At 35.4% G+C, this 23,750-nt stretch overlaps 1 protein-coding gene across 1 annotated transcript in view; it reads right to left on the bottom strand.

The window, feature by feature from the left end:
* The window catches only part of LOC148946849 (uncharacterized), a 70,535-nt gene extending 54,214 nt beyond the window's left edge, over positions 1-16,321 (bottom strand). Inside the window, exon 1 of the mRNA XM_089097163.1 lies at positions 16,215-16,321. Within this exon, the coding sequence (XP_088953289.1) occupies positions 16,215-16,299 (85 nt within the window). The 5' untranslated portion in view covers positions 16,300-16,321. The remainder of the gene's footprint in view (positions 1-16,214) is intronic.
* Positions 16,322-23,750: the final 7,429 nt, after the last annotated feature.

Genomic DNA, 23,750 nt, shown 5'->3' on the forward strand with positions numbered 1-23,750 from the left:
TGTAGTAAAAACTTCAAAAAGGGCTCATTTGATTGGAAATTCAAAGGGCTAGTGCCCTTTTTAATAGTCAAAAGTGATTGAAGGGGAACTAACCCCCCTCTCACGCCCACCTTTTCCCCAAACACATCCAATCAAAATCTTGAGATAGCCATTTTATTCAACGTAGTTCTAAGTTCTGTAAATTAGGTTATTGAAAATGACAACCACCTCACAGCCCTCAGGGCAAGGGTTGTAAGTTATGCCCTGGGGGCATATAAGGTTTTTATAGAACGCGTTATCGTAGAAACTTTAAAAAGGGCTCATTCGATTAGAAATTGAAATGGCTAGTGCCCTTTTCAATAGTTCAAAGTGATTGGAAGGCAACTAACCCTCCTTCCATACTCATCATTTCCCAAAACACATCCAATTGAAATTTTGAGACAGCCACTTTGTTCCACGCAATTCAAAGTTCAGGAAATTATACCTTTGAGCAGGGAAATACCCCCTCAGTCCCCAGAACAAAGGTTTTTAGTTTTAATCCGGGGGCATGTTAGTTGTTACTGAAATCTTTGTCGTTATAACTCTAAAAAGTGTCCATTAGATTGAGACTTCTCAAGTCTAGTGCTCTGTCTAATAGCCGAAGGTGATTTGAGGGCAACTAACCCCCATCTCTTGCCCACTTTTCCCCCAAACACATCCAATCAAAATTTTTAGATGGCGATTTTGTTCAGCATTGTTGATTTCCAGAGAGAAAATATGTTTTTGAGGAGAACACTCCCCCACAGCCCTCAGGGCAAGGGTTGTGAGTTATGCCCTGGGGGGATATAAGGTTTTATACAATACGTTGTAGTAAAAACTTCAAAAAGGGCTCATTTGATTGGAAATTCAAAGGGCTAGTGCCCTTTTTAATAGTCAAAAGTGATTGAAGGGGAACTAACCCCCCTCTCACGCCCACCTTTTCCCCAAACACATCCAATCAAAATCTTGAGATAGCCATTTTATTCAACGTAGTTTTAAGTTCTGTAAATTAGGTTTTTGAGGATGACAACCACCTCACAGCCCTCAGGGTAAGGGTTTTAAGTTATGCCCTGGGGGCATATAAGGTTTTTATAGAACGCGTTATCGTAAAAACTTTAAAAAGGGCTCATTCGATTAGAAATTGAAATGGCTAGTGCCCTTTTCAATAGTTCAAAGTAATTGGAAGGCAACTAACACCCCTTCCACGCCCACCATTTCCCCAAACACATCCAATCAAAATTTTGAGATAACCGCTTTGTTCCACGTAGTTTGAAGTGCAGGAAATTATACCTTTGAGCAGGACACTCCCCCCACAGTCTTCAGGGCAAGGGTTATAAGTTATGCCCTGAGGGCATATAAGAACAATGTTGGCACAATGTATTATTTATTATTATTGTTCCTTTAGAGCAAGGCACTTCGTATTGAAGAAGTTATCGTAGAAATTTCGAAAAGGGCTCATTCAATTGGAAATTTGAGTGGCTTGTGCCCTTTTCAATATTTGAAAGAGATTGGAAGGCAACTAACACCCCTTCCACGCCCACCATTTCCCGAAACACATTCAATCAAAATTTTGAGATAGCCATTTTGTTCAGCGTAGTTGATTTCTAGATAGAAATTATGTTTTTGATGAGGACACTCCCCCACAGCCTTCAAGGCAAGGGCCCTGGGGGCATATAAGGTTTTTATAGAAGGCGTTGTTGTCAAAACGTTGTCAAAAAAGTCTCATTCGATTGGAAATTCAAAGGGCTAGTGCCCTTTTTAATAGTCAAAAGTGATTGAAGGGGAACTAACCCCCCTCTCATGCCCACCTTTTCCCCAAACACACCCAATCTAAATCATGAGATAGCCATTTTATTCAATGTAATTTTAAGTTCTGTAAATTAGGTTATTGAAGATGACTAGGTTATTTTTATTGAAATCTTTGTTGTAGAAACTTGAAAAAGGGCTCATTCAATTGGAAATTCAAAGGTCTAGTGCCCTTTTTAATAGTCAAAAGTGATTTGAGGGCAACTAACCCCCATCTCTTGCCCACTTTTCCCCCAAACACATCCAATCAAAATTTTTAGATGGCGATTTTGTTCAGCATTGTTGATTTCCAGAGAGAAAATATGTTTTTGAGGAGAACACTCCCCCACAGCCCTCAGGGCAAGGGTTGTGAGTTATGCCCTGGGGGTATATAAGATTTTAATAGAATGCGTTGTAGTAGAAACTTCAAAAAGGGCTCATTTGATTGGAAATTCAAAGGTCTAGTGCCCTTTTTAATAGTCGAAAGTGATTGGAAGGCAACTAACACCCTTTCCATGCCCACCATTTTCCCATCCAATAAAAATTTTGAGATAGTCATTTTGTTTCGCACAGTTTAAAGTTCAGGAAGTTATACCTTTGAGTAGGATACTCCCCCCACAGCCTTCAGGTCAACGGCTATAAGTTATGTCCTGAGGGCATATAAGGTTTTATTGAAATCTTTGTCGTAAAAACTTGAAAAAAGGCTCATTCGATTGGAAATTCAAAGGGCTAGGGCCCTTTTTAATAGTCGAAAGTGATTAGATAGCAATTAATCCTCCTCTCACGCCCACCTTTTTCCCAAACACATCCAATCAATATTTTTAGATAGCAATTTTATTAAACGTAGTTGAAAGTTTTGAAAATTAGGTCTTTAAGGATGACAACCCATCCCCCCCACAACCGTCAGGGCAAGGCTGTAAGTTATGCCCTGGGAGCATGTAAGGTTTTTATAGAAAACAATGTTGTAAAAACATCAAAAAAAGGCTCATTCAGTTGAAAATTGAAAGGGCTAGTGCTCTTTTAATAGTCAAAACTGATTGAAGGGCAACTAACCCCCCTAACGTCACCATTTCCCCAAACACATCCAATCAAAATTTTGAGATATCCATTGTGTTCATTGTAGTCGAAAGTTCTGGAAATTAAGTTTTTTAGGATGATAACCCCATCACAGCCCTCAGTGCAACGGTTGTAAGTGATGCCCTGGGGGCATATCAGGTTTTTATAGGAAGTTGTTGTAGAAATTTCAAAGAGGGCTCATTTGTTTGGAAAATTAAATGGCCCTTTTTAATAGTCAAAAGTGAGTGGAGAGTAATTGACCCCCCTCTCATGCCCACCATTTCCCCAAACACATTCAATCAAAGTTGAGAGATAGCCATTTTCTTGAACGTAGTTGAAAGTTCTGGAAATTGTGTATCTAAGGATGACAAACCCCCCAAAGCCCCCAGGACAAAGGTTCTAAGTTAAGATTAAAATCGAACTGCACTATTATAATACTAATTCCCAATAAGGCATCGCAGCAGTATTCCAAGAACAACTGAAGGTATTATATTCAAACTTTCGGGGCTACTTCTGTTCTTAAAATTTAACCAAATCAAAATAGCATAAGTGTGTGCAAGCTATCAAAGAAAGTAAACAGATTTTTTTGCAAATGATATCAAGTTTACTATTTCAGGTCAACTAGAGGAGGTATGAAACTAAATTAAACACTATGAAACTAAAACCACTATTCCTTCCCAAGGCCAGAACAAAATTTGCACTTTACTGAAAAAATACAAATGGAATGTGCATTGTCAGTTTAATATACATATAATCAAAATGTTAATATTATTTGATTTATTAAAGTTATAATAGTAAAAACATTTATATTTTTTCAGTAAAGTGCAAATTATGTTCTGGCCTTGGGAAGTCATAGTGGTTTTGAGCCCTACTCATGTTAATTTCTTCTCGTTTTGAGTTTGACTCTGTTATTTATTGTAATTTCTGTTCATTTTGGGTTTCATTTATTTATTGAAGTTTATTTGTGGTAGTGTTACCTTTGGTATATCATTTGAATCTATTTTTGCTCATTTTTGGTTTAATGGAGTTCTTTACTTTTCTTTGAAAAACTTATTTTGTGGAAAAAGTTTATTAGTTAATAACAAATAAAGCCAATTTAAACAAAAAGGAATAACGTTTTACATATAGCGTTGAGCTATATCTTGCTCTATTAAGGGGTTGGATTGAGACACAGAAGGAATAAGAGTGTCTATTATGTTTAAAAAATGCAATAGGGAATCCAACTAAATATCTTTTTTTTATTTGACTTCTGTCTTACAATATAAATTTATCCAAAATTTAGACTCTGGACCCATTCCTGAAGGTTTTATATGGCTAATTCAACTACTTTCCAAAATAGTAAAAAGTTAGTTTTTCATAATTTTATTGAATTTTGTCATCAAAAGTTAGTTTTGAGTGTTAAGGTAACTTTTAGGACAGAAATCAGATTAGAAAAAAAGAAATATAGTGTACAATTCAACACCTTATTCAATGTTTTTTTTTTTCAAAATAAAATAATCACTACTGTCACAATTGCATCAGAGCCCCTCCCCCTCAACTAATTGGGCCAGATGCTATATACAAAGCTAGTGAGGAAAACAGTATGATATTAAGCTCTTCCCTTATGTGCAATTATCAGATTTTTATAATTCCTTACATTTTATTTTATTTATTTTTATTATCTTATGTTAAACAAAAAAAAACAAAAAAAAAACAAAAAAACAAGTAAGCCATAGGCTTGTCTTGTTACAAATTAACAGTAAACAAAACAATAAGCAACAATAACCAAAAGACAATAGACAAGAACTGAACCCCTGGATATTGATTGGTACCACAATTAACTAATAAACTCCTTAGGCTGAAGACATAACAAAAATAAGCAAATACACCAGAATGCAAAAAGAGACAAATTCATTAAACTCTTTTTAGGGGCACTGAGTAAAACAAATCATACAGATGCCATGGATATTATGATTATATATACCACCCTTCATAAAAAGATATTCCAACCAAAGCTGTTTTAAAAGCTGTAACATTATTTCTTGAAACAACATGGTCAGGTAACATGTTCCATGATCTGATGGACCAATTTACAAAAGAACCCTAACTAAGTCCAATCTATCCCTCCTAAATTGCAAAGATGGTTGGCTTAAACATCTTAGTCTACACTCATATGGCAACCACTTCAAATAAGGAACATAGCTTTATGCACAGAACAGCTAGCAGAGCAATTTTTCATGGCTAAAGGAGATGAGATCATTGTCCCAACAAAAAATAAATATATTATCCATCAAAGAAAACAATTAAAAATGTGAATTAAAATGAAATACAATGACAACCTGATTACTAAAAACATTACACACATCATAAATTAATAATTCTATTACTATTGTGTTTTGTTTTCTTCAAAGCTTAGTGCTATATCGGGCCCTATTAAGGGGGGGGGGGCACAACTGGTAGTAACCATATGTTTGGGAAGAGTACTAAATGGGGATAGAACTACTCTTTTGCTATTATATTGGTTCCTTCACAGGAAGGATCTTGGGACATAATTACTTTTTTTCAAATTTGCTTTTATTTGACCTTATGCACCAACTGTTGATGAGAGGAAAGCACAAAAAAATGGCAAATCTACAAAATCAGCAAACATTTGTATGTAATGCTATCTGTCCTCATGGAGGGACTGGAATGGTAATGTTCTATATTGAAGGGTTCTTAGAAGGGAACATCTTTATAAAACAAAGCAGTGCCATTAAACTCCTTATTTTATTTTTTAATATTGTATTAAATATCATAGACAATTATATAGTAACATATATAGTCCTAACAATATATATTTTTTATTGTTTTTTTTTCATCATGTAATGTATTGTATAAAGGGTAGCTCTAGTCTTGGCTTGATAAAATCCAGTTTTACCTACGTGTTATTATTAAACCTTATGTCCATTTTACCTTATGTTATTATTGGATAGGCTAGATTGTTATTTAATACTGGAAAGAAAGTGAATAATATTGGAAAGAAAGATAAGCTGATTAGTAGAAGCATGCTGTGTATTATAAAGTAGAATTAAATTGTTTAGTATTCAGCTATGTATATATCCTTGAACTGCATATACATCTGGGACCATCAAAGGGTACATTGTCATTAGCACAAATACCATATTCAAAAAGAGTATAAAATAAGAAATCTAATAGTACTACTTTTATTTTATTAAGATATTTTCTTCTGAGGAGCCTGTAACCTAGAACACCAAAAATGTTTATTTGGGGCTTTCAGTCTCTTTTTCATTGGCTCTAGGTTTAAAAATGTAATCCCCATTATTTCAGGGTTTTAAGCCATATCATTTTTTTTTTTTTTTACTAAATTTAAGAAACAGATTTACCACTCTTTTAAACCTAGTAAATCAGGATTGATTAAAGGTATGGTGCTTAAAATATGGTAAGGGTCAAGAATAGTAGCTCTCCAGAAGGATACATACTGTAGTCAGAGGCAACACTGTAGCGTTGCCTATAGTAAAGGCCATACGGCTCCATTATTTATTATTTTTTTTCCCAGAGGCACTTCATATGGAAGGGGTCGTCGTAGAAGCTTCAAAGGGGGCTCATTCGATTGGAAATCGAGAGTTCTAGTGCCTTTTATAATAGTCGAAAGTGATTGGAGGGCAAATAGCCCCCCTCCTACGCCCATCATTCCCCCAAACACATCCAATCAAAATTTTGAGATAGCCATTTTGTTCAGCATAGTTGATTTCCAGATAGAAAATATACATTTTTGAGGAGACACTCGCCCACAACCTTCAGGACAAGGGTTTTAAGTTATGCCCTGGGGGCATATAAGGTTTTTATTGAAGGCGTTGTTGTAGAAACTTCAAAATAAGCTCATTCGATTTGAAATTAAAGAGCTAGTGCCCTTTCGAAAGTGATTGGAGTGTAACTAGCCCCCCTCCCCCCACGCCCATAATTTCCCCAAACACATCCAATCAAAATTTTCAGAGCCATTTTGTTCAGCGTAGTTGATTTCCGGATAGAAAATATATTTTTGAGGAGGACTCTCCCCCAAAACCCTCAGGGCAAGGGCTTTAAGTTTTGCCATGGGGGCAGATAAGGTCTGTATAGAAGGCTTAGTCGTAGCAACTTCAAAACAGGCTTATTCGATTGGAAAATCGAAGGGATATTGCCCTTTTTAATAATCAAAAGTGTCTGGAGTGCAACTAGCACCCCTCCCACATCTATCATTTCCCCAAATGCATCCACTCAAAAATTTTAGAAGGTCATTTTGTTCAGCGTTGTCCATTTCCTGATAGAAAATATATTTTTGAAGAGTAAACTCCCCCACAACCCTCCACGCCCATCATTTCCCCAAACACATCCAATCAAACTTTTCAGATAGCCATTTTGTTCAGTGTAGTTGATTTCCAGATAGAAAATACGTTTTTGAGGAGAAAACTCTCCACAACCCTCAGGGCAAGAGTTTTAAGTTATGCCCTGGGGGCATATAAGGTTTTTATAGAAGGCGTTGTCGTAGAAACTTCAAAACAGGCACATTCAATTGGAAATTCAAAGGGCTGGTGCCCTTTTTAATAGTCGAAAGTGATTGGAGGGAAACTAGCCCCCCCCCCCGCCACACCCATCATTCCCCCAAACACATTCAATCAAAATTTTGAGATAGCCATCTTGTTTAGCGTAGTTGATTTCCAGATAGAAAATATGTTTTTGAGGAGGATACTCCCCCACAACTCTCAGGGCAAGGGTTTTAAGTTATGCCCTGGGGGCATATAAGTTTTTTTTTATAGAAATCGGTGTCATAGAACACTTCAAAAAAGGCTCATTCGATTGGAAATTCCGAGGGCTAGTGCCCTTTGTAATAGTCGAAAGTGATTTGTGGGCAACTAACCCCCCTCTCACGCCAACCTTTTCCCCAAGCACATCCAATCAAAATTTTAAGACATCCATTTTATTAAACATAGTTTTAAGTTCTGGAAATTAGGTCTTTGATGATTACAACTCCCACAAAGCCCTCAGGGCAAGGGTTGTAATTTTAGGATTCTCCGAATCCTTCATATTATTTCTTATGGAAGGGATGCTCGTATAGGCCTAAACTATAAAGAGGAATCATTTGATTGGAAATTGAAAGTTCTTGTTCACTTTTTAAGAGTCAAAAGAGATTGAAGGGCAACTAGCCCCTCTCCCTCCTCCACGCCCTAAATGCATCAGATAAAAATTTTGAGATAGACATTTTGTTAAAATAGTTCCAAGTTCTGATAACAAAAACTCTGGTGTCGACACAGCCCACCAGGGGTAGGCGGTGTAAGTTATGCCCTGGGGCATAACTTATTAAGGGGGGTTTATAACTTATGGGAAGGGGTCTTGTATGGGAAGAACACATAGGAAATCTATTACAATCATCCAATTATAAGGTTAAAATACATACTCTGTGATAGATGCAAAATTGCTTTGGCACACAAATTCCTATCAAGGTCAATTCCAAACAGTCGTGATCCCTTTGTGTCAGCAAGTGAAATGGTCTAAACCCCCTTATTGGAGCTATTTTTTCAATCCATTCATTGTTGTCAATTGCTGTCCACAAGTTATGCAAGCTGTCTATTGTTCATATATAAGGTTCTTATCAAAGAGTTAATTGTATAGACTTTGAAAAAAACCTCATTCAATTTGAATTGAAAGTTCTAGATCCGTTTTTTAAAGTCAAGAATAATCGTACAGTAAGCACCCCCCCCCCCCATGCCATAAAAACTTGAAACTTTTTGCAATCAAAAACGAACAAAAATTAATAAAAATTTTTTTTCCAGAAATCAAGAGTTCTAGTGCCCTTTTTAATAGTCGAAAATGACTGGAGGGCACCTAGCCCCCCCCCCCCTTGCCCATCATTCCCCCAAACACATTCAATCAAAATTGTGAGATAGCCATTTTGTTCAGCGTAGTTGATTTTCAGATAGAAAATATATTTTTGAGGAGGATACTCCCCCACAACCCTCAGGACAAGGGTTTTAAGTTATGCCCTGGGGGCATATAAGGTTTTTATAGAAGGCGTTGTTGTAGAAACTTCAAAACAGGCTTATTCGATTGGAAATTACAGAGCTAGTGCCCTTTTTAATAGTCGAAAGTGATTGGAGGGCAACTAGCCCCCCCCCCCCTCACGCACATCATTCCCCCAAACACATCCAATCAAATTTTGAGATAGCCATTTTGTTCAGCCTAGTTGATTTCCAGATAGAAAAAATATTTTTGAGGATTCTCCCTCACAACCCTCGAGCAAGGGTTTTAAGTTATGCCCTGGGGGACTATAAGGTTTTTATGGAAGGCGTTGTCGTAGAAACTTCAAAAAATGCTCATTCAATTGGAAATTAAAAGGCTAGTGCCCTTTTTAATAGTCGAAAGTGATTGGAGTGTAACTAGCCCCCCCCCTCATGCACATCATTCCCCCAAACACATCCAATCAAAATTTTGAGATAGCTATTTTGTTCAGCATTGTTGCTTCCCAGATAGAAATTATGTTTTTAACCTTCAAGGCAAGGGTTTTAAGATATGCCCTGGGGACATATAAGGTTTTTGTAGAAGGCGTTGTCGTAGAAACTTCAAAAAAGGATCATTCAATTGGAAATTCAAAGGGATAGTGCCCTTTTTAATAGTCGAAAGTGTTTGGAGGGCAACTAGCGACCCCCCCCCCACGACCATCAGTCCCCCAAACACATCCAATCAACATTTTGAGATAGCCATTTTGTTCAGCGTAGTTGATTTTCAGATAAAAAACCTGTTTTTGAGGAGGACAATCCCCCACAACCCTCAGGGCAAGGGTTTTAAGTTATGCCCTGGGGGCATATAAGGTTTTTATAGAAGGCGTTGTCATAGTAACTTCAAAAAAGGCTCATTCGATTCGGAATTCAAAGGGATAGTGCCCTTTTTAATAGTCAAAAGTGATTAAAGGGCAACTGACCCCCCCCCCCCTATGCCCATCATTCCCTCCAACAGATCCAATCAAAATTTTGAGATAGCCATTTTTGTTCAGCGTAGTTGCTTTCCAGATTGAAAATATATTATTGAGGAGGACACTCCCCCACAACCCTCAGGGCAAGGGTTTTAAGTTATGCCCTAGGGGCATATAAGGTTTTTATAGAAGGCGTTGTTGTAGAAACTTCAAAACAGGCTCATTCGATTAGAAATTAAAGAGCTAGTGCACTTTCTAATAGTCGAAAGTGATTGGAGGGCAACTAGCCCCCACCCCACACCCATCATTTCCCCAAACACATCCAATCAAACTTTTGAGATAGCCATTTTGTTCAGTGTAGTTGATTTCCAGATAGAAAATAAGTTTTTGAGGAGGACACTCCCCCACAACCCTCAGGGCAAGAGTTTTAAGTTATGCCCTTGGGGCATATAAGGTTTTTATAGAAGGCGTTGTCGTAGAAACTTCAAAAAAGGCTCATTCGATTGGAAATTCAAATGGCTAGTGCCCTTTTTAGTAGTCAAAAGTGATTGGAGGGTCAGTAGCCCCCCCCCATGCCCATCATTCCCCCAGATACATCCAATCAAAATTTTGAGATAGCCATTTTGTTCAGCGTAGTTGATTTCCAGATAAAAAATATATTTTTGAGGAGGACAATCCCCCACAACCCTCAGGGCAAGGGTTTTAAGTTATGCCCTGGGGGAATATAAGGTTTTTATAGAAGGCGGTGTCATAGAAACTTCAAAAAAGGCTAATTCAATTGGAAATTCCGAGGGCTAGTGCCCTTTTTAATAGCCAAAAGTGATTTGAGGGCAACTAACCCCCCTCTCACGCCCATCTTTTCCCCAAACACATCCAATCAAAATTTTAAGAAAGCCATTTTATTAAACGTAGTTTTTAAGTTCTGAAAATTAGGTCTTTGAGGATTACAACTCCCCCTAAGCCCTCAGGGCAAGGGTTGTAATTTAAGGATTCTCTGAATCCTTCATATTATTTCTTATGGAAGGGATGCTCATATAAACTTTAGAGAGGAATTATTTGATTGAAAATTGAAAGTTCTTGTTCACTTTTTAAGATTCAATAGATATTGAAGGGCAACTAGCCCCTCTCCTTCCTCCACGCCCTCAATGCATCAGATAAAAATTTTGAGATAGACATTTTGTTAAAATAGTTCAAAGTTCTGATAACAAAAACTCCGGTGTTGACACAGCCCACCAGGGCCCAGGGGTAGGAGTTGTAAGTTATGCCCTGGGGCATAACTTATTAAGGGGGGTTTATAACTTATGGGAAGGGGTCTTGTATGGGAAGAACACATAGGAAATCTATTATCATTATCCAATTATAAGGTAAAAATACATACTCTGTGATAGATGCAAAATTGATTTGGCACACAAATTCCTATCAAGGTTAATTCCAAACAGTCGTGATCCCTTTTGTGTCAGCAAGTGAAATGGTCTAAACCCCCTTATTGGAGTTATTTTTTCAATCCATTCATTGTTGTCAATCGCTGTCCAGAAGTTATGCAAGCTGTCTATTGTTCATATATAAGGTTCTTATCAAAGAGGTAATCGTATAGACTTTGAAAAAAGCCTCATTTGATTTAAATTGAAAGTTCTAGATCCGTTTTTTAAAGTCAAGAATAATCGGACAGTAAGCACCCCCCCCCCATGCCATAAAAAATTCAAACTTTTTGCCATAAAAAACAAAAAAAAACTAATTAAAAAAAAATTTCCTAAAAATAAGTTTTTCAAATAAATGTAATGGAATTTTTAAATTTATACTCAGTATATACAAATACTTTTTAAAATTCAAAATCAACACGACCAGGAATTACTATTAAAGAATAAATTAAACCCAAATGAACAGAAATTAAATAAACAATCATAGCAAAAAGCATACAACAAGTAATAATATAAATGAATAAATATATCTTAAAGCAAGTAATGCTTAGATTGAATATGAAAATCAAGCTTGAAAGGAAAAAAAACATTTTTCTATTAAAGTATAAATGAAACTTAGAACAAACAGAAATTAAATAAACAATCAATGCAAACAAACATACAATATATATTAATGTAAATGAATAAATAAATCTTAAAACAAGTGAAACTTAAATTGAATATGCAAATCAAATTTGAATCAAATAAAAATAACTACAAACAAGAGTTTGGGTATTGTCTCACTGCAGAAGCCTAAAACCTACTGTGTCATTGGCACTTTACTGAAAACGAATTATATTACAAATGTTTCCTTTTGTACTTAATATTGAAAATAAATATTAAAATTACAGTAAAATTTTGAACTGATGAGCTTTAGCAATTAATATCATTATGCTAATATTAATTATGCAATATCATTATGCAATTAATATCATATATGCTAATATCATTAAGCAATTAATATCATTATGCATAATATCATTCACTACAAGCAAAATTTGGATACTGCCCCCTTCTTTAACTGTAAAAACCTAAAGCCTTCTGTGTCAATCGTGCTTCACTGAAAACGAATTAATCGTATATTACAAATTTTTTATTTTATGGTTCTTACAGCATTGAAAATGAAAATAAAAATTACAGAGAAAAAAAAACTTAAAGTTATGGATCTGTCAATAATTAATATAATTATAGATCTAATATTCAATTTGATTTTCTTTATACTTTCCAAGACTGTTCAAGACTCATATAGTTTTGCCGTTTTTTTAACTCTGCCATTTTTTGTAACTAATCGTGTTAGATTGTTATGAAAACATTCTATGGCTTCTAGGCATTTCTATTTGAGCGGAAAACTGCACCTCAAACTTTGTGGAACATGCATTTTCTTGCATGAAACACCAAAATACTATAAAATGTCAAGTTTCAGAGTGTTCTACCACTTGCAAGCAAGTGCCATTGGTATTTTTCAATCTGCATGGTCAATTTAGGGGGTGGAGGGTAGGCTAATTCTCGTAGCAGCCCCATTCCATTGTGGTATGGTTCACATTTTCAACACCTGGTGTCCAGACTATCATATAATCTACCAAGCATACAACTACCCCAAATCAGTATCAATAAATAAATGAAACCCAAAACGAACAAAAATTAAAATAAATATTACACTCAAACTCAAAACAAGCATAAATTAATGCGAGTAGGGTTCAAAACCTCTATGCTTTCTAAAAGCCAGAATATAATTTGTACTTTACTGAAAAAAAATTCAAATGAATTTACTGAAAAGAAATGTGCATTGTCAATTTAATATACATATGCTGATATTTATTCCTTAAAATCTTAATTAATTTTTGATTTCTTAAAGTTACAAAAGTGAAAATATTTCAAAGAATTGTTTTCAGTAAAGCGCCAATGATGCAGTAGGTTTTAGGCTTCTGCAGTGAGACAATACCCAAACTCTTGTTTGTAGTCATTTTTATTTGATTCAAACTTGATTTGCAGATTCAATTTAGGTTTCACTCATTTTAAGATTTATTTATTCATTTACATTAATATATAATGTATGTTTGTTTGCATTGATTGTTTATTTAAATTCTGTTTGTTTTAAGTTTTATTTATACTTTAATAGCAAAATATTTGTTTTCGTTTTAAGCTTGATTTTCATGTTCAATCTAAGCATTACTTTCTTTAAGATTTATTTATTAATTTATGTTATTGCTTGTTGTATGTTTTTTGCTACTATTGTTTATTTAATTTCTGTTTGTTTTTGGTTTCATTTATTCTTTAGAAATAATTTCTGGTCGTTTTGAGTTTGAATTTTAATAGGTATTTGTATCTGCTGAGCTTAAGTTCATAATGGCCTTTACTTTTTTTTGAAAAACATTTTCTTCTGGAACTTTTTTTTATTTAATTAAACAAAAAGATACACATTTTTAGATTGTTAATTTTACATCTATGGTTTTGTTCATGCTTTGACAATTCATTCCCAGCCCCCCTCTAATGATCTAATTGGCAATCGCAATGATTGTCCTAGGCTATATAAAAAAAAAACTAACCAAAACAAACACAGAATTCTTACTTTATAATATGCAGCAAGTATAAATGAATCCTATTTCCTTTTTTTCCATTCATATCTGTTTTTGAACCAGTTTTCATCAATCATAAGCTAGCATTATAAATAGCCTATGGCTATAACAGACTGTTACAGGGTAGGGGGCTAAGGATGAATTGTCAAAAACCAAATAAAGTTATAAACATGAACATAAAATTAGTAATCTGAAAATATCTCTTTTGTTCTATAATGTCTCCTTCTGGAGAGCTTCTATTTTCGAAATACCACAATACTTTCACAATACCAAAATACTTTCACATTTTCGAAATACCACAAATACTTTCCTTGTGCTACATTTCAGTAGTAGATCTAGCCTATTTCTTCCCAAGATTTCAGTTTTAAGACAGAAAGACTGAAAAGTTCATCAAAGTGAGCCAAGGTGCTCTATGGAGAGGAAGGGTTAAAGATAGGTATCCTCAACTGGAATTTTACCCATTCAACAAATAGGCCTGGGGTAAGATACCCAGTAGTTGTTCAGCAAATCTACTCTTTAACAGCTAAATCATTGTAAAACCTCTATCATATTACCTAGAAATTGGATTGTTTCACCATTGGATATGTCAAAATCTTTTTAACAAGTGTGTGATTAGCTTGAATATTTTAACTATAGGCCTATACAACACTACCAATTTCAAACATAGCCTACTGATAGACAACAATGAAGCCTAATCTTGGCCACATTTGAAGCTTGAGCCTAGTCTTAGAAAATACTGTTTAATCTTTGATCCAGTTTGAACAACATATCCTAATTACAGAAAATCAACCTTGGATGGATTTAATCTAGGACAAGCGCTGTGAAAGAGAATAATTGAACTAGAGTGTTGAGCTAACTTTTGTCTTTCAAATTTTGAAAGACAAAATTTTCCAAGATTATAGTCAGCCAGTCACAACTGGTCCAGACTAGGCCTAGTCCTAATCATTAGCAAATCACAACTATCTAACCCTATACATGTAATGTCCAAGATTAGGAGCCTGCTGTCTATGTATAGGAAAGATAATTTTTGATAAGAACATCTGGTAAAATTCTACTTTAGCTACTTTTGGATATCTTGGAAAGGGGCTAGGTTAGGAAAACAGAAATTTCAGGGATGGGTCTACAGGCTAAAGCATGTCCTGGGAAGGTATTTTGAAGCACCTAACTCCACTACTTCCCCTCTTGTGGGTCCTGAAATTTTCTGGTAATTTTTTTGCAAATCATATTATTGACTTATGAAGAAAGTAAACATACTACTCAATGCCTTTTTTTATGCTCTTTCCAAATGTAATAATCATTTTTGTCAGAAATAAATTTTACCCCCACCCCTATATATACCAATTCAGGGTAATTATTAGCACATTAGGGGGGTAAGGGTAAAGATTAAAATTACCTCCCATTTACATTAGGAATAAAATTTACCCCCCACCCCCCCCGAAGGTGCAAATATATACCCTGAATTGGTATATATAGGGGTGAGGGTAATATTCATTTCTGACAAAAATGATTATTATCTTTGGAAGGAGCATAAAAAAGGCATCAAGTGGTATGTTTACTTTCTTTGTAAGTCAATAGGCTAATATTATTTGCAAAAAAATTACCAATTTGCCTACATGGCAGGGCTATACCTATTGAAATTTTGACAAAACAACATTTTACCTTAATTTTCAGTTAGGCCTATTGGTTTCTTTTTATCTTGCTTTAGTTCTGAAAATGCAATTCCTGTTAGCTATTTGAGTAGAATTTTAAGCCATATTAGGCTAATGCTTTTTTCCAAATTTTGGAAATGCATTGGCATATCTTTAAAACCTTATAAATTGGGATTGAGCAAAGTTGTGAAGCTGAAAACAATTTTGTTGTAGGCTAATTCATTTAAGCAGAAGATCTATTTTGCAAGGTTTCACTTTTATATCACACATATTTTTTAAAGGTTACCAAAGGTCAGGATCCTCTACAGGGAGAAGGAGTGGAGGTAGGGGTAAAGTTCTATGAAATCATATTATTGAGTTAGGACAAAAGTGAATACACCATTCAATGCCTTTTTTAAGCTGATTACGAATATAATAAGCATTTCTATTGGAAATGAATTACCAATGAATTACCAAAATTTCTATTGGATTTCATAGAACTTTACCAAGGTAGGTAGGCTACTTCAAAATACCTTCCCAGGACATACTTTAGCCTGTAGACCCATCCCTGAAAGTTTCATTTTCCTAACCTAACCCCTTTCCGAGATAGCCAAAAGTAGCTAAAGTAGAATTTTACCAAACATCTGGTCAAGATTAGCCTAGGCACTGGCTGAGTAGGCTACTAGGGGTCTTGCCCTAGGCTAATTTTGGCCTTGGTCTAGGATCCCTTTGCAAACACCATTAAAAAGTGCTTAAATAAACAGCAGGAAAATCTATACACTCTGGATATTACCTGAATTTTCAATACGTTTGAAAATGTTTTCTACATGTTGAAGTATAGTATCTACCACAGGGAGATCAACTTCAGAGCAATTCATACTGCCAAAAATTCAAAATTTAAATGGCGCGCAGGAACGAAGCTGCATAATTCAACTGAAATGTAAGAACCAGGAAACAAGCGAAATTTAGACGTTTCAGAGAACAAAAAACACAGCAAATGATAAAGTACGGCTGTCATAGCAAACAAAACTAGGTCATTTTTTAATTTTTACTAGGTTGATTCTTGTATTGATATTCAAATGAATGCAAGGACATTAATTTTGGTTCAAAAAATCAATCATTTTGGAGAGTTCAATTTATTTTCTTTATTATTATCCCGAATTTTCTTTATTTTCTATCCCGAATCATCAAAATTACATATGCTTAGAATATAGGGAAACAATTCAATGTTTCTCTAGGGAAATATAGGGGAAACAATACAATAATATAACATTTGCTGTATAATGTTCAGAAAAAATTGTATGAATCAGATTTTCGTGGTTCCTTCCATTATCAGCTAAAAGGCTACTACTATTAATTAGTACGGTTACAATGAGCTAGCGCTCATTCTTCATTATAACAGATATAGAACCGAATACAAACAGGAAAAATTCCAAGTCTTTTCCTTATTTGGGATAGTAAGGTACGGACCTCAGCGAATCGGGCAGCTAAATAAGTCCAATATATGCAATGGTTTGTTCTTCTAATGATCGACTTTCAATATAGCTAGTTTTTATTACAGGCCGTGATCGTCTCTTACTAGGCTGCTAGCTACCGCTGCAACCCGGATTAAACAGCTCTCTATAATGTTCTAGTACCCCGATAACTTCGGAGTTACTATTGGCTATACTATGTTCTTTAACATCTACTTCAAAAACCAGATATCTTAATATATTCTACATCCTCTAGTGGTTAAGATAGCTGGCTCCCGTGCAGTTGGCACGAGCTTGATTAACGGTATGGGAAATTTTTACCTATGATGATTTTATAAAGAATTTAACTAAAATAAATTTGTGTTAAGTATGTGTTGCATCATCATCTATATAATGATTCCTTTTATTAATAACTACAAACAAAAGTTTGGGTATCTTCTCACTGCAGAAACCTAAAACCTACTGCGTCATTGGCACTTTACTGAAAACAATTCTTTGGAATATTTTCACTTTTGTAACTTTAAGAAATCAAAAATTAATTAAAATTTTAGGGAATAAATATCAGCATTTGTATATTAAATTAACGATGCACATTTTTTTTTCAGTAAACTCATTTGATTTTTTTTCAGTAAAGTACAAAATATATTCTGGCTTTTAGAAAGCATAGGGGTTTTGAACCCTACTCACATTAATTTATGCTCGTTTTGAGTTTGACTCTAATATTTATTTTAATTTTTATTTGTTTAGGGTTTCATTTATTTATTGATACTGATTTGGGGTAGTTGTATGCTTGGTAGATTATATGATAGTCCAGACGCCAGGTGTTGAAAATGTGAACCATACCACGACGGAATGGGGCTGCGACGAGAATTAGCCTACTCTCCACCCCCTAAATTGACCATGCGGATTGAAAAATACCTATGGCACTTGCTTGCGAGTGGTGGAACACTCCAAAACTTGACATTTTATTATATTTTGATGTTTCAGGCAAGAAAACGCATGTTCCACAAAGTTTGAGGTGCATTTTTCCGCTCAAATAGAAATGCCTAGAAGCCATAGAATATTTTCATAACAAACTAACACGATTAGTGACAAAAAATGGCAGAGTTAAAAAAATTGGCAAAACTATATGAGTCTTGGACAGTCTTGGAAAGTATAAACAAAATCAAATTGAATATTAGATATATAATGATATTAATTGTTGAAAGATCCATCAGTTCAAGATTTTTTTTTCTCTTTAATTTTTATTTTCATTTTCACTGCTGTAAGAACTGGAAAATAATAAATTTGTAATATACGAGTAATTCGTTTTCAGTGAAGCACCAATGACGCAGAAGGCTTTAGGTTTTTACAGTTAAAGAAGGGGGCAGTATCCAAATTTTGCTTGTAGTGAAACTATATCTGTCTTGACAAATCTTGAAAAGAACTAATAAATTAAACTGATGTTTGATGCATAATGATATTAATTGCTAAAAGCTCATCAGTTCAAAATTTTACTGTAATTTTAATATTTTTTTCAATATTAAGTACAAAAGAAAACATTTGTAATATAATTCGTTTTCAGTAAAGCGCCAATGACGCAGTAGGTTTTAAGCTTCTGCAGTGAGACGATACCCAAACTCTTGTTTGTAGTTATTTTTAATCCATTCAAACTTGATTTGCATATTCAATTTAAGTTTCACTCGTTTTAAGATTCATTTATTCATTTACATTAATATATATTGTATGTTTGTTTGCATTGACTGTTTATTTAATTTCTGTTCGTTTTAAGTTTCATTTATACTTCAACAGCAAAATTTTTTTCGTTTTAAGCTTGATTTTCATATTCAATCTAAGCATTACTCGCTTTAAGATCTATTTATTCATTTATATTTATACTTGTTGTATGTTTTTTGCTATGATTGTTTACTTAATTTCTGTTCGTTTTTGGTTTCATTAATTCTTTAATAGTAATTTTTGGTGGTTTTGAGTTTGAATTTTAACAGGTATTTGTATCTCCTGAGCTTAAGTTTAAAATGGCCTTTACTTTTCTTTGAAAAACTTATTTTTCGAAAAGTTTTTTTTAAATTAATTTTTGTTTGTTTTTGATTGCAAAAAGCTTCAAGTTTTTATGGCATGGGGGGGGGGGAGGGTTCTTACTGTCCAATTATTCTTGACTTTAAAAAACGGATCTAGAACTTTCAATTTAGATGGAATGAGGCTTTTTTCAAAGTCTATACGATTACCTCTTTGATAAAAACCTTATATATGATCAATAGACAGCTTGCATAACTTGTGGACAGCGATTGACAACAATGAATGGATTGAAAAAATAGCTCCAATAAGGGGGTTTAGACGATTTCACTTGCTGACACAGAGGGATCACGACTGTTTGGAATTGACCTTAATAGGAGTTTGTGGGCCAAAGCAATTTTGCATCTATCACAGAGAATGTATTTTCACCTAATAATTGGGTAATTATAATAGATTTCCTATCTGTTGTTCCCATACAAAATCCCTTTCCATATGTTATAAACCCCCATTAATAAGTTATGCCCCAGGGCATAACTTGTAACGCCTACCCCTGGGCCCTGGTGGGCTGTGTCGACACCGGAGTTTTCTATTATCAGAACTTTGAACTATTTTAACAAAATGTCTATCTCAAAATTTTTATCTGATGCATTTAGGGCGTGGAGGAGGTAGAGGGACTAGTTGCCCTTCAATCTCTTTTGACTCTTAAAAAGTGAACAAGAACTTTCAATTTTCAATCAAATGAGCCTTCTCTAAAGTTTATACGAGCATCCCTTCCATAAGAAATAATATTAAGGATTCAGAGAATCCTTAAATTATAACCCTTGCCCTGAGGGCTTTGGGGGAGTTGTAATCCTCAAAGACCTAATTTCCAGAACTTAAAACTACGTTTAATAAAATGGCTGTCTTAAAATTTTGATTGGATATGTTTGGGGAAAAGGTGGGCGTGAGAGGGGAGTTAGTTGCCCTCAAATCACTTTCGACTATTACATAGGACACTAGCCCTCGGAATTTCCAATCGAATGAGCCTTTTTTGAAGTTTCTACGACACCGCCTTCCATTAAAACCTCATATGCCCCCAGGGCATAACTTAAAACCCTTGCCCTAAGAGTTGTGTGGGGAGCACTAGCTCTTTAATTTCCAATCGAATGAGCATGTTTTGAAGTTTCTACGATAACGCCTTCTATAAAAAACTTATATGCCCCCAGAGCATAACTTAAAACCCTTGCCCTGAGGGATGTGTTTGGGGAAATGATGGGTGTGGGGGGGGCTAGTTGTATTCCAATCCCTTTTGACCATTAAAAAGGGCACTAGCCCTTTAATTTCCAATCAAATGAGCCTTTTTTGAAGTTTCTACGACAGCGCCTTCTATAAAAACCTTATATGCCCCCAGGGTATAACTTAAAACCCTTCCCCTGAGGGTTTTGGGGGAGTGTCCTCCTCAAAAATATATTTTATATCTGGTAATAAACTACGCTGAACAAAATGGCTATCTCAAAATTTTGATTGGATGTGTTTGAGGAAATTATGGGCGTGGGGGGGGGGAGGGGGCTAGTTACACTCCAATCACTTTCACTATTAAAAAGGGCACTAGCTCTTTAATTTCCAATCGAATGAGCATGTTTTGAAGTTTCTACGATAACTCCTTCTATAAAACCTTATATGCCCCCAGGGCATAACTTAAAACCCTTGCCCTGAGGGTTGTAGGGGAGTATCCTCCTCAAAAATATATTTTCTATCTGCAAATCAACTACGCTGAACAAAATGGCTATCTCAAAATTTCGATTGGATGTGTTTTGGGGGAATGATGGGCGTGGGGGGGCTAGTTGACCACCAATCATTTTCGACTATTAAAAAGGGCACTAGCCCTTTAATTTCCAATCGAATGTGCCTGTTTTGAAGTTTCTAAGTCAACTCCTTCAATAAAAACCTTACATGCCCCCAGGGCAAAATTTAAAACCCTTGCCCTGAGGGTTGTGGGGGATTGTCCTCCTTAAAAAAATGTTTTCCATCTGGAAATCAACTACGCTGAACGAAATGGCTGTATCGAACTTTTGATTGGATGTGTTTGGGGGACTGATGGGCGTGGGGGGGGGGGCTAGTTGCCCTCCAATCACTTTCGACTATTAAAAAGGGCACTAGCCCTTTGAATTTCCATTTGAATGTGCCTATTTTGAAGTTTTTACGACGGCACCTTCTATAAAAACCTTATATGCCCCCAGGGCATAACTTAAAACTCTTGCCCTGAGGGTTGTGGGGGAGTGTCCTCCTCAAAAACATATTTTCTATCTGGAAATCAACTACACAGGCGGTTTTAAAAGTGTACTTCATGTTTTGATCTGACTCTATTTTTAGGATTTATGGGTTATTTTAGTTTTTATTATGGGGAGTGATCGTCTCTTACTAGGTTGTTAACTACCGCTGCATTCCGGATTGTTGAAAAAATCAAACTACTGAATACCCTGTCACACTACGGTGGATGAAAGCATGCCATATCAGACGAAGCGTAATAAGAGGATTACGGGTTCAATCCCAAGTATGGCAAAGAATAAATGTCGAGTCAAGGAGCGGCTGATTCAGTTTTGAAAACAGATTCTTTTTTCTGAAAAACTGACTCTGTTTTAAAAATAATTTGTTTTAATTACAAAAAGTTTTTAACCCCATTAATTTCCTTTAAAATGAGCCATTGAACAACTCTCTACGATGTTCCAGTGCCAAGCTATCTATGGAAGAAAAAAAAAAAAGATCGGTTTAGGCAGAATGCTGTAGTAGCTGCCACTTTTGTTGAAGCAAAGGGACAGAAGGTTTCCTATACAGGGGTTTCGGACAAGGCGGTTCTAATGGTGTACTTTTTGTTTTGATCTGACTCTTTTTTTTAGGAGTTATGGGTTTTTATATTTCTTAACATTGGACGTGATCGTCTAGGTTGCTAGCTACCGCTGCAACCCGGATATAATGTTAAAATTAACACTTGCAACAACAGTGTTATAGAAAAACCAAGTTTTTCATAAAAAATTGATTCTTGTAATTGTGTATTTCATATATTATTATCTTGTCAAAAGATAAGCGTGTATAAATATTGCATTCACTTATTACATCATAGATAGTTATTACTGTGGCTACTGTTGAATGGTCAAGAGTCTCCGATGGTAGAATGGTATGCATAGCTTGTACATGAAAATGTAGTTTTTTTTTGTAAAGAGTAATACTAGTTGCCCTCCAATTTTTTTGGTCACTTAAAAAGACCACTAAAACTTTCAATTTCCGTTCAAATGAGCCCTCTTGAAACATTCTAGGACCACTGGGTCGATACGATAACCCGTGGCGAAAAAAGGCAAATAAACACTCATCCGTGACCTTTCTTCGGGCAAAAAATAGTAAATTCCACATTTTTGCAGTTAGGAGCTTGAAACCTCTACAATAAGGTTTTCTCATACGCTGAATCTGATGCTGTGATTTTTATTAAAATTCTGTGACTTGTAGGGGGTGTTTCCCCTTTTTTTCGAAAATAATGAAAACTTTCTCAGGCTGGTAGCTTTTGCTGGCTAAGACTAAACTTGATGAAACATATATATTTAAAATCAGCATAAAATTTCGATTCTTTTGATGTATGTTGATGTTTAAATTCCGTTTTTTAGAGTTTCGTTTACTATTGAGTCGGGTCGCCTCTTACTTACAGTTCAGTATCACCAATTGTTTGATAATCCGTGTTTTTCAGTTGTTTAAAAAAATATATATTTATCTAACTACTATTAGTGTTTCACAATAATGTGCAGTTACAAAGTAGTTAAAAAATAGCTTGCCCAGTTAACAGAGACGAGGTCTTTGTAGCAGCAATAAAAGCAATGCACACATCTGCTCGTATTATTTAGGGACACATCCGACCCCGGTAGAGGCAGTGGCGTAATTTTGTCAAAATCCTGAGGGGGGGGGGCAAAGTTAGAGCAAATCAAGCCAAAATGACAGTCAAAACTGAAAATGAGTCATATCATAGGCAGCGCAATAGCGCTGTCTAAGTAAAGAACGATGTTGGCACAATGTATTTTTTATTTCTTTGTTTTAGCCCTGGGCTCTTCGTATCGAGGGAGTTGTCGTAGAAACTTCAAAAAGGGTTCATTCGATTGGAAATTTGAAGGGCTTATGCCTTTTTAATAGCCGAAAGTGATTGGAAGGCAACTAACACCCCTTCCACGCTCACCATTTCCCCAAACATATCCAATCAAAATTTTGAGATAACCATTTGGTTCAGAGTAGTTCAAAGATTTTGAAAATACGTCTTTGAGGAGGACACTCCCCCCACAGCCCTCCGGGCAAGCGCTGTAAGTTATGCCCTGGGGGCATATAAGGTTTTTATAGAAAGCATTGTCGTAGAAACTTCAAAAGTGGCTAATTTGATTGGAAATTCAACGAGTAGTGCCCTTTTTAATAGTCGAAAGTGATTGGAGGGCAACTAACCCCCTTTTGCGCCCACCATTTCCCCAAACACATCCAATCAGTATTTTGAGATAGCCATTTTTTTCAACGTAGTTCCACGTTCTGGAAATTAGGTTGTAGAGGATGATAACCCCTCAGAGACGTCAGGACAAGGGTTGTAAGTTATTCCCTGAGGGCATATAAAGTTTTTATAGAAAGCGTTGTCGTAGAAACTTAAAAAATGGCTCATTTGATTAGAAATTGAAAGGGCTAGTGCCCTTTTTAATAGTCGAAGGTGATTGAAGAGCAACAAACACCCCTCTCACACCCACCATTTTTCCAAACACAACCAATCAAAATTTGAGATAGCCATTCTGTTCAACGTAGTAGAAAGTTCTGGGAATTATTTGATTAGAACCCTATTCATATAAATT

This window comes from Artemia sp. Qi Xiang Cuo, chromosome 11 (genome assembly GCF_049724085.1).
Source record: "Artemia sp. Qi Xiang Cuo chromosome 11, ASM4972408v1, whole genome shotgun sequence".
In the NCBI taxonomy this organism is placed as follows: Eukaryota; Metazoa; Arthropoda; class Branchiopoda; order Anostraca; family Artemiidae; genus Artemia; species Artemia sp. Qi Xiang Cuo.